Genomic DNA, 12,592 nt, shown 5'->3' with positions numbered 1-12,592 from the left:
TCTTGGGAGTTGAGATAACCGCTTCGAAAATGTCTCTTTTTGACACGTGTGAGGTCTAAATCAGCCGTCATCCTACAGGACAGAGGCAGCATTACAGTTCTCTTCCCGGCTTCTGTGTGGTCAGTGAACCAGAATCTGACTCAAGCTTGCCGTGGTTTTATAATCTACAGTCTTTGACGGGACTCACAAACTATTGTTTACAAGTTTACCATGTGGCTCGTGCAGCCTATAGTTGTTTAGAGCTACAATTACAAGCACCACATTTTGGTTTTCACTAGCTTATATGTAAATATACAAAAAAAAAAAAAAAAAAAAAAAAAAAAAAAAAAATATATATATATATATATATATATATATATATATATATATATATATATATTTTTTTTTTTATTATTATTTTTTTAAAATTGAGCAACAAAAACAGTAACAAAGTTTGCATGTTTTTTGTTGGGTATTATATTTAATACGTCAGTCTTTCATGGCTTATTAATAGTATGGCTGTAATTTTAGGTATTCTGTAAGATTGCGAATGTAGAATATGTGCTTTATAAGTACTAAAAAAACAGCCAATATGTTAATAATAGGTATGCTAATAAGCAACTCGTTAATAGTGCTAACTGGCCTTTAACTCAAGTAGCTAACACTTTATTTTGTGGTTACACCTATTAGTTGCTCATTAGCACAACCGCCTAAATAACTATTAGTAAACAGCAAATTAAGAATTTAAGGGGTAAAAGTCATAGTTAATAGTTAATAATTGTTACCTTTTCTAATGTGTTACCTGAAAGGGTTACAGATAGTCAGATAAACTTTCTTCAGCCCAGCAAGCGTTACTAATTATTAATAGCATAAAGGTTATTCTGATGTTTACTTTGAAAAATCTTTACTTGCTAAAAAAGTATGCCCAGTTTGTTTCTATGACGAGGCATGTACTGTAATAATGTTTTTTCCTTAAGATAGAAAATCAGGTCTCAGAAATAGGCTTTTCAAATGTGATACATGTCCAGTGTGTTTTCACGGCTGTGTTTGTTGGTGTTTTCTGTAAATGAACTGATCTCTGTCTCTCTAGATTATATGATGTCAGATTGTGACAAAGTGAATTTCCATGACGATTTTGCCCGTCAGCGTCCGATACCGACACCGCGCACGTCGATACCCTCACCTGTGCCCTCCCCGTCTCTACGGCATAAAAGTATGTGTGGGATACATTTACATGTAAACTGCGTTCTTAATGCATTCAAATAAAATCAGGACAGAGTAACTGTATTTGTGTGCATGCATATATATATATATATATATATATATATATATATATATATATATATATATATATATATATATATGTACACATATTTTTTTTTTACACCTAAATATGATTGTTCATTTAGAAAAGCATTCTCTGAATGTCTGAAATATTTCCTTGTGCAGTATGACACCCAGTGGTCAAAAGATAGCATTATTAAAGATGCTTTTGTCTATCTCTGGTTTTATGGTTTAATCCAGTCTTTGCTCACACAGATCACTCAGTCCATTCATTATCATGTTCTTAATTTAAAAACAAATAGTTTTTTTTTTCGTGACATAACACACAGTGATATAAAGGACTAGGTGTTTTCATTGGCGCACGTTCATTCTAAAGAAAACGCGGTCCGCAGCGCTCCTAGCGGTCAGATGTCGCAGCGCAGCCCGGGCTGATTTGGTCCCTTTGTGGGCTGTGTGTTGCTGGATGTGCTTCTTTCATTCCAGCTGGGGTAGCATTTTGGCAAGGATCTCAGCACACCGAGCCCATGCCAGAAAAACGAGCGTCCGTCCCAATATTGAAATGCAGACAAAAAAGAGAATGAAAATAAACAAGCAGGATGCTTTGATGCAATGGGCATTTATTTAAAAGCTCTTACAGAAAATTTTGGCATAATGATACGGTCATTAGTCACATTTATTCAATAATATTGTGCTGGGTTGACTTGGCAAAAGCTACATTTTGTTATATAGGGATATAAAATATAAGTGAAATGCCTTAGAATTATTGCAGATCTAAAAATGTATCAATTGAATGAATTTATTAAATTAGAAAAAAAATAATAAATAAGAGTATGTAAGTCTTCCGTACTGCGGCAGATGCACGGTACCGCTATCCATTAATAAGAAGAATATTTTTTTCTTTCCTTTTTTTCCGGCCCTTCTATGTTTTACCATAAACTCATTATTCTGTCATTTAAATTCATGGTTCGCTCTCTCTCTCTCTCTCTCTCCCTCCATCTCCTTCCCTTTGTAGATGACGCAGTAACGGGGGAGCTGTCTAAGTTGCTGAATGAAATCAAGATCTGTCGTGATAAAGATTGCTCCTTTGAGGAGCTGTGTCAGACCATCTCTTCCCACTCTCAGTCCATGGAGAGCTTCGGCAGTGGCCGGCTGTCTGACGAGGAGCGCAACGGCACCCTCACTCGAGTAAACAAGGTGTGCGTCGGAAAAGAAAATGCGCTCCCTTTAAATGTTTTAGTTCTTTGAGAAAGCGACATTAAAGACATCAGGTGATGGCTATCAGGAGACCCCGATGAGCGTTTGGCTGTTGATGCGGTATCTCACTATAGCCAGAAGAGGGCAGAACTTAACGCTTGCGAGCGCTGCTGGGCATCCCATCGATTTATATAATCTCGTAAATACGTATTTATAGCACTGAGACAGCCCCCGATTTAATCGCTGACGTTATGTAGCATAAACAGAATCGCGTTTTTGATCACGCTGCTCGCTCAGGGAGCGCATTTAACCGCGTGCGATGGATAGAAAGGATGCGTGAGGAAAGGGGTTTGCCGAAGGTGTCACGCTTGCAGTGACCGCTGGATCGCAGTTTACCGTTTGTTTGATCGGTGCGAGTCGGGTCAATCAATCAAGGTCTGCAGAGCCCAGATAAACAAGCAAAGACGTGCACACACACACGCACACAAACACTCTTCTGAGCCGCTCGGTCGAATCCAGCCGCATGTCAGAAACCCCTAAGACTTCACTGAAAGGGGTCGGAGTTGTCTGCAAAGCCTGTAAATTTAGGCATTGGGTAAGATTAGGGATGTGGAATAAAGCATTAATACGTGCTTAATTATGACTAATAAGTGGCTAATATTATAGCAAAACAGTTTTTTTATTATCTGCTTAATAATGACTTATTTTTTTGTGAACTATCACTGATTCGCCTGCTGGTTTCACGAACGCACGCGGCATTTGCATGTGATACGGTCATGTATTGGTTTCTTCTGGTACTGCAGAAGAAGAAAGAACTCACTTTTTCAGCAAAAGACTCAGACAGAACGGGTCACTGAGAGTCCGACTGTTATCGGCACGTATTTAAACCACGAGTCGTGTTTGGATTCCTCTGAAAAGTCACAGAAACACTGTCCAAAAGTCACAGACGAGCAGAGCAAGTGTTCACGTTGGACTATAAAGTGAAACTCACTCTTGCACTTAAATAAGAAACAGTTTTTCTATGTTCAGCTGACAATTCTGACACATTGTACAGAAGCGCTAGGATTTCTAATACGGTCGTCTTGGAGTTTATAGCATGAGAATGATGATTGGCCATGTAAAAATGTTTTTGTTGTGTCTGTGAGCTGAGTATGTGTTTACTTCTCTTGACTGCGTGTACCTGTATACATCTCTCTTGGCCCGGCTGCAGCGGCCCACTCCCCCACTGCCCCCAGCGATGGAAGAGGAGGAGAAGAGTTGTGGACCATCAGGCCTGTGGGAGGCGCTCACTCCCTGCAACGGCTGCAGAAACCTGGGCTTTTCTCAGGTACTCACGCGCTCACACTACCTGTCCTTGGTGCATACAGAGGTTGTAAATACTGTCAATAATTTTAATACAGAAACCAGTTTAATTTATTTATATTGTATTATTTATTTATTTTTCATATTCAAATGACGTAATCTTTTATTTATTTCTATTTTTATTTGTTTATTTAGCATCTTCTCAATTTATATATTTGTACACTTTTTTCATTTTTAGTACTTTTTATTCATTTTATGCTATTTCTATATTTTGTTTGCATAAAATGCACAAAATTACCAACTGACTATTGTAAAAATTATACTAATTATTATTATAATCATATTATAACGTAATAGTTTATTTTATACCTTATACCAGCTTCATTACATATTTGTCCATTTATATTATCATATTATCTATATGAATAGATTTTTTCAATATTTTTAATACATTTATACATAGAAATATTTTGTATGCATACAGTATATACCCAAATAAATACTATAAAAATTATACAAATTTTCATAATAATTATAATACAATAATATAATTTAATAACTTATTCTAACTTTATTACATATTTGTCCATATATTTATCTACATTTTACATATAAACTGCATGATTGTATAATACTGTATGTACCAGTTATAAAATGTATATATTATACATACAGTATATATATATATATATATATATATATATATATATATATATATATATATATATATATATATATGCTGCCTTTATAGTTTGTTAATGGGGTATGAATACTATCGCACTATATAAATATATATAAAATGCAAACGTAATTTTCTATTAATTTTTTCAATATTTTATTCAGATGAAACTAATTAAAAAACAGTTAATGCCATTATTTCACTCTTCAAAGCTTTTTAACTATGTTTATTTGAATATTTCTGTTCATTCTCACGGCCAAACGCAAGATAAAACAGGTACGCCCGTTTTATGATGTATCAAGTTGCTATGGAAACTTTAGCCAACTAACCGTGAAGGTCTTCAAAGACTTCCTGGGTATCTGTTCTTTTAATCTTTAATTCCGACTGTGGATGAAAAGATGGATAAGAAAATGTTAATTGTTGGATTGAGTGTTTGGCTTCGTGATGCCAGGATGAGCAATAGGGATCCCCGTCCTTCAGACAGGAAGTCTAATTATCCCACAGGAAGTGTAATCGTGTCACACGCCGATCCGTGCGGAGACCTCCCGCTACCATGGAAACAGACCTAGGCTGGGGGTGGGGAGTCTCCATCTCCGTCTCAGAGTTGGGGTTCCTTGGACAGCGAGTCATACTTCTGCACCCGCAAACCAATCCTGAACTCCGTCACTGGCTCCGCTCCGCAGGGAGAGAGATGCTGGCGGATTCCGAGGGGTTCTCGTAGTTGCTAGGAGACACAGAATTCATAAAGTGCAAGGCGTGGGATATCCACCCACTTCCCAATTGACAGATCTGAGTCTCCATCAAAACAGGTGCGTCACAGCACTGCGCAATAACATCCAGAGAAAACATCCAGAGAGAGAGAGAGAGAGAGACTGGCTGTCGGCCTCTGCCTTCTCATTCAGGCGGTTCTCCAGCATTCCTCTGCCTCCCTTTTTTTTTTGATTTTTCTACCCATTCTTGTTTTCTCCGTTCTGTTTTGTCACGTATTTGCGTATGTAAAATCGGGGGGGGTCTGTGTTTGTTTGTTTTCATCGGTTTGTACTATTCCCGATGCTGCAGTCAGCAAACACGCTTTTAATGTTTATGCTGAAAAGCGTCTTGTGATTCCAGATCAGAGTGAGCGCTCCCATCAGCAGCATCTGCTTTGCAGCGGTTTTCTCCGCAGATGAAATTACTGTTTACAAACAAACACTCTGCGGTGACACTTCTGGATTGTTTTGGCAACCCGGAAAAGAGCCGTTTTAGGTCGGGACTACGATATAACGACTCAAAAACAAAAGTGCATTTGTAGCAAAAGCCAAAAATACAGTGCATGGGTCAAAATGATCAATTTTTCTTTCGCGCAAAAAAATCATCAGGATATTAAGCAAAGATCACGTTCCATGAAGATATTGTAAATGTTCTACCTTGAACGTATCAACATTTTGAATTAGCAGTATGCATTAGAAAGTGCGTTATTTAGACAGCTATATACAAGGGATTTTCTCAGTATTTTGTAATATTATGTGCTGTGGCTGTGTCGACTCTTTAAAAATTCAACTATTGCATTCATTTTTAATGCAGTTAGTAACCTTCATAGACAGTAGCTAAGTCTGATTGACACATCACAATATTTATAGTATTTTTGCTTTACATCACATTAACACTATTAACTATTAGGATGACTACATATTGGCTTTTTATTAGTACTTATTAGCACATATTCTGCGTTAAAAAACTGAGCTTTCCATCACAGGAATAATCAAATGTTAAAACATATTGCAATCGGAAAACAGTTATTTTGAAGTGTTATAATACTGTTGTGTTATTGATCAAATAAATGCAACCTTGGTGAGCAAAAGGGCCTCGTTAAAAACAATTTTTATCAGCAATGCATATACAAAACAGATCAGAAAAAGCATAGTGCTAATGATTGCCGTGACTGTTTCAAAGGATCTGGACTTCCGCTTATCCTGATCGTTTAATCTGGTGTTATCCTCAGTTTGCACAAACCATGCTAAATGACTGCATTTCATTTCTTTTACAGGAGTAATTTCATTGGTCCTGTCCCGCTCTATGACTCTGGGCTCACACAAAAGCCACTAATTATAGCTAATTAAGAGCTCCGGGAAGTGAAGTTTTTCCTGCTTATTGTCCGTTTTAATTGAACAGAATGGCATTGTGTGTGTGTGAGTTTGTATCAGAGTAAACTTATGTCCCTGGCTCTCACTGACTGGCCAGTGTGATTTAGGAGCTGAGCCGGGCCGCTGCTCGCTGTGTTTAATAGATCACTCTGAAAACGGTGCTGGGATAAGAATCCTAAACGACTGCTTGTGTTTTATGAGCCGTTTAGAGCCAAATACGGGAGACGGAGCGAGGACGGGTTATACCGCACATAAATACGGAGCCTTCATAAAGCTCGATTCAACATGAACGTCTTATTAACGGATGAGTTACACAAATGCAAAGCTGTTGGAAGAGCGATTTGAGCAATGAAAGTTATTTGCCACCAAGGGAACGCTTTTGTTTGTGCGTTTGTGCTCTTGAAAGCGTTCGGATTTTATGAACGGCCACCACGATTGCTTCCGCCGTCGTCTGCGAGCTTCGATGCGGTCCCCATCGTCGTCGAGAGCTCGGATTACTCACACGGGCGCTGCGATAATACAAAGGAAAGCCACGACCGTAGTTATTCCGAAGCAGCGGGCTCCCTCGAGTGATTGCATTAAATGTTTCCTCCGTCATATTTGTTTTAATCTTCATCCTCCTCCTCATCCTCTCCCACAGCGTGGCGTAATCTCTTTTGTATATCCGTGACTCATGTTTAAAATCTCTGAACCCCAGCGGTGGCTTCATCTAGCGAGAAGGTTTCCGCGCTTCCTCCTAGGTGCTGAGAGATAATTAGGGCAGCTAATGAATGCTAACTTCTCGCAGACTGTGCAGGCTGTGCGTGATGAAGATGATGACGGCTTGCCCTGCATAAGAAAGTTCTCATAGTGCCTCCGGTCTACCTACTGGCCTTTTGCCAGTGTGAGCCGAGGTTTTCCTACTTATTAGTTTATTTTTCAAAAGTTAATGCCATTGTTGTTTTTTTGTCCAATCAGAGGCTCTCCAAAATGGGAGTGCTCCATGTCTGGTATCATTTATTAGCAAGTGGTATATTTTGTTCATTTATTTTGTAGTAAAATGAATATATCAGACATTAAATAGAGGTAAAAAGATTTTACCTCAGAGGAAGATTTTGCATTAGCACTTGCAGACTCAATAAAATGTTGGCTTTTATGTTTTTATACTTTGCTGCAGATATATCTGGACACATTTACATACAAGACTCGAGTGCCTGGCCTATGTTAATTAATGTGCATTAATTAATAGCAAAAAGAAGAGAAACAGTCTATACCTTTTCGATTTGAAGCCACCTATATGGCTATTTTTACATTTTATTTTCATTTATTTCTGCTAGCTTTTAATCCATCAGTATTTTAGTTTGCTTTTAAAAACTTATGAAATGTATACGTCTCAGTGGCTGTTTTTAATCCCTTTGATTTTGTCTTGCCCCAATTTCCTGTTTCAATAGAAAATGTGATAAAACAGCGATACTCAAGTGGTTTAATAGCTAGAAAGCCCAAACTTTTTTTTTTCCGTTGTATTGTCATAACGTCGGGACTCGAAACATTGTCTCTTGATAAACTAAAACATAAGGAAGAAAATAAGGATGGGTCTAGTGACAAGTAGTGTTTTACAAATACACTGGCTAAGGTACAGTGCTGTAACACAGTAGTCAGAAATATATTTTTCGTGACGCGCTGTTTATGTAAAAGAGGGTTAATTTTTTCATTCCAATTATTATTTTCAGGTGTTGCAAAAGGATCCTTTTGCATCCCAGTCAGTGACTAAAAAAGCCTTTAAAACCGGCGGTCCTCTGAGTATTTGGGCTTTGACCTGCAGATGCACCCTTCTGTGTTTTCTCATCTATATAGATTGAGGCGATGTGCTGAGGGAAAGCGTATCAGAGTTCATTGTTACATCGGGAGCAGGTGCTAAATGTGTGAAGGTGTTTAATAGGAGAAGGGAATAACGGTAGTCAGGAATTTTTTTTACGGAAGTCACAAGGGATTTCAGTGTCTGTCTGCTAATTTTCTCTTCTCTTTCCCCAACTCTGTTTTCTCTCTCTTGTTATCACTGTTACACATCAGACGGAATGAGATTATTTTGGTTGGAAGTCCTTTAGTGAGAAAATGGCTCTCTCGAGCGGGCTAGTTTATCTTGCTGATGTTATTTATTTGTGGTTCCTTCGTTTTTTCCCGCTTATTGTTTGTTCGGTTCAGAATGAAGCCTCGCTGTGAAGCGAATTGCAACAAAATTGTGCAAGCCGGAGGCTCGTCTGTATCAGTGAACTTTTCTGACTTCCTTCCCCCCACCGGTATCATCTCTGCATGCAAAGCCCTCCTCTAAAGCACATGACCAAACTTATCTTCCCTCTCTCGCTTTATATCAATCCCCCTATCTGTTCCGAGAAGGTCTCTGAGGGCCTTTTATGCTGTGGGGTCCTCCTCCAAAATATGCAGAGCTCAGATTAGAACAGCACAGGAAATGACAGTGGCCCATTCAGATCAGATACTATATCAACTGAGAAACAGCAGTGACAGAAGTTGGGATAAATGTGAAGAAAACCAAAGGGAATAAAGCGAAAAGAGCTGATTAAAGGAGAAAACGAGAAAGGGAGCGAGACCGGCGTTAAGCCCACTGTAAAGCCCGTCAGGCCCCAGTCACATGTGCGGCTGAAGATTGCAGACGTGACTGAGGGCCGTCCAGCCAGATTTCCTATTTGGATCCGAGTGCAGCAACTGCAGCCCTGCATCAGCACGCTAATTACTGACCTGCACCGCTTCTGTTTGTTTTGTAGTCTTCCTTTTGAGAGGAAAAAAAAAAAAAAAAATGAAGTTCCTGTCTCTGCTGTCAGAGAGCGGCAGAGAGAGAGAACAAGAGTCGTAGTGTCCTCGGACAGTCAGGCACAGCGGGGTCATTTTGTTCGTACTCCGAAGGGTTGAAGTTTTTACGCTTTGTGAAGAAAAACGGATCCGCAAGAGATAAACAGGTACTGATCTATTTTTTTTGTACTAGCTTTATTAAAACATTGTCAACGGTGTGTGTGGACGGGGCTTGAAACTTTATTAACATAGACTATCATTGTTTTTTTGTTTAAATGAGTGTGAACACAGTTTTAATCTCATTAAATAGTTTTATTTTATGAAGATTATTACATTTTTTTATATTATTTCCAGCATTTCTTATTATTGATTTATTTTTCCTATTCAAACAGTGCTAAAAGTGGTCTTCCGTCATATTATTTCAACAGAAGTATAACTGAAGAACGTCATTTCTGTAGTATTTTCTCAGTCTGTGTGGCCAGTGGGTAGTTTCCTGTGTAAGCGTGTGCATGCTAGCGTACAATGCAGGAAACCACTGATTCAAAGGCCGTCCATTTCCCCTCCTTCCTGCTCTCGAAGTATTTTCCTCAGCGTGTGCCCGACTCCTCTCTCTCCTGACCCTCTGCTCTATTAAAACTGACACATGAAGTACTAAAGTAAGTTCTTATGAATGCGGCTTTGATCTCTCTCTGTCTTTCACTCTTTCTCACCTCTCTAATATTCTGTCTGTTGATTTCTCAGTTTGGCTCTCTGGAGGGCTTTGGTTCTTCCTGACGAGCTTCGTTCAGTGTGCCTTCACAAATTAAGAGAGAGGGGAAAACCGTCATTAGAGGAGTTGGTAGAAGAGGAGAAAAGTGCAGTTAGTTTACATGGAAAGGGGCAATGGAAGATGAGATAAAGATCTGAAGGCGCATTCCTAACCCTAAGTTTCAAACTTCAGCATGTAACTTCTCACTTGCAGGGGGACTTTTTAACTTTGGTCTGTAATCAACCACCTAGCAGCTGCCCAGAAAACCCTGACATCATGGAAGTGACCTTTACAAGCGCCACTCAAAAATTCTTCAGGTAACATAAAAAAAACTAGTGGTAAAACAGTAAGCACAGAAAACACCCTGGCAACCACCTGAAAATTACCATTTTATTATAAAAATGACTTGGCAAACACCAATCACAATCATTTAGCGATGCCCTGGTAGCCACTTAGCAACACCCTTTGCATGGGCAAACACCACTTATAATCACCTAACAACACCCTAGCAACTAGCAACAAATGCCACTTACAATTACATAGCAGTATATCCTAATGACCAGCCAGATCACTATAGTAACCGCCTAAATATCATAATAAACTCACCAGAAACTCCCTAGAAATGACAGTGAACACAATAGTAACCAACTAGCAATGACCTAGCAACTATTAAACAATCTGATATCGTGAAGGCAACTTGCAAGGTCAAACACCACTCACAATCGCCTAGAAATGCTCCAGTAACCTGCCAGACCACTTCAATAACCACCTACAAACCACAGTAGACCCCCTAGTAATGCTGTAGTAACAACAATTAATGCTGGTGCAAATATCTACCTATGCCCTGGCTGATTCATGCAACTGTATATATATATATATATAGGAATTAACTGATTGTCTGTATTGTAGTCAAATCAGGAGAGAAACAGAGAAAGAGACAAAGGTCTTTCTTTCAATCCAGTGTGATAAATCGCTTTGCCCCTGTGCCCGGAGAATGATGGATGTGTCTAATGCTTGCTGGGTGATGCAGGATTTGGGACTGACAGGTAGAGTAATAGTCGTCTGAGAAGAAATCGATGGGGTTCATGGGAAATAAGTACGATGACAATGGGGGCAGCTCGGCCTGTGCTATGTTTACTTTGAAGGATGGTTGCCCTCACACGCCTGCTGTGTTGCACCCATGAAGACAAACAGGCAGCAGGAGGTGATGGCAATGTTTCACTGAAGATGATGGAGCAGGGTGTCATTGGTGGATGTTTATCTCTGTCATTTGGCGCGTGAGACAGAACGGCCCATTTTCATGGAGAGAAACTCTCAATTGGACGCCGAGTGTTTTTTGTTTTTTTTTAACACACGAAAAAACCTGCTGCCTTTTCATAGCTGATGTGTAATGTTTTTGAATTCTATGTATTCATCCATCCATCCATCTATCCCATCTTTTGCTGTCTGTCAGTTTAAAGACTCTGGTTTATGTTATGCCGTTTGTGTGCAGGACAAACGATGTGCTGAAATTGCCCATTCTCCATCACTGGATGTGTTTTTACCGGAAGATGAGGACAACCCTTACGAGTCAGTGGCTACAGCTGTCACACGCAAACCCTGCTCTCTGGACATCCACCTCCACAACACCTGTCCTCGCAACGGTGAGTAACAAATCAATGACAGCTAATACAAAATCAATGAAACTAAATGAAAGCTAAGATGAAAAAAGAGCGCAATTCATACTTGTCAGAAAAAAATGCTTCCAATGAAAGCATTCAGTAAATATAAAATGTCATTATCAATGCACTTTTCTTACAGTGCATGATATATTTCCAGGCCGAACACAGTATTAAAAAACGAAACACTTGCAGGCTTTATTGTTTTCTTTGTGAATTGATTGGATTAAGCACACATAATATTACTACTACTGCTAATAATAATAATTATAATAGTAGCATTCTTATTAGTATTAATATTAATAAAAAAAGTAATGAATCACAATCTACTAATTTGTGTTTTGACAGTGAACAGTGCCCCTCCGTGAACTTTAATTATGCTGAAGTAATGACGAATTTCACCTAAATATAGTGAAGTATATTTGATTGTGCTAAAGTGGAAATATTAAAAGTATACTTCAAAAATCTTGCATTTAAAGACCAATATTGTTCAAAGAACATGCTGTCCTCATCAGTAGACATTAAAACACATTTAGGCTTTTTTTATTAAGAAATGTATATTGTGCGCAAGTAGTACTTTAAAATAAACTCTAATTCTATTTTTATATCAGTTAGTCTCAAGCCGTATGTCAGTGATGTTAATAGTTGTGAACTACACTAGGGCTGGGTGACAAATATATATGTTATCTCCAACACCTGTTTTCTAAATATATTTCTATATGTATAATTTCTATATATATATGATCTACAGCTCTATGGATCATTATATATATAAAACAAAACAGCTGTAAAAAATAAAAACCATGTTTCATTTTTAGACCACTAAAAACACTGGGCCCCA

The 12,592-nt window shown here is 38.5% G+C and overlaps 1 protein-coding gene across 12 annotated transcripts in view; it reads left to right on the top strand.

Annotated features, from left to right (window-relative positions):
- The window catches only part of anks1b (ankyrin repeat and sterile alpha motif domain containing 1B), a 166,263-nt gene that overhangs the window by 48,506 nt on the left and 105,165 nt on the right, over positions 1-12,592 (top strand). For all 12 annotated transcript variants that reach the window (XM_043237048.1, XM_043237054.1, XM_043237050.1 and 9 more), the window contains 4 exons: positions 1,070-1,192; positions 2,276-2,457; positions 3,668-3,784; positions 11,586-11,736. In XM_043237048.1, the coding sequence (XP_043092983.1) occupies positions 1,070-1,192; positions 2,276-2,457; positions 3,668-3,784; positions 11,586-11,736 (573 nt within the window). The remainder of the gene's footprint in view (positions 1-1,069; positions 1,193-2,275; positions 2,458-3,667; positions 3,785-11,585; positions 11,737-12,592) is intronic.

This window comes from Puntigrus tetrazona, chromosome 4, assembly GCF_018831695.1.
Source record: "Puntigrus tetrazona isolate hp1 chromosome 4, ASM1883169v1, whole genome shotgun sequence".
Classification (NCBI taxonomy): domain Eukaryota; kingdom Metazoa; phylum Chordata; class Actinopteri; order Cypriniformes; family Cyprinidae; genus Puntigrus; species Puntigrus tetrazona.
This window is presented reverse-complemented; position numbering and strand designations above follow the sequence as displayed.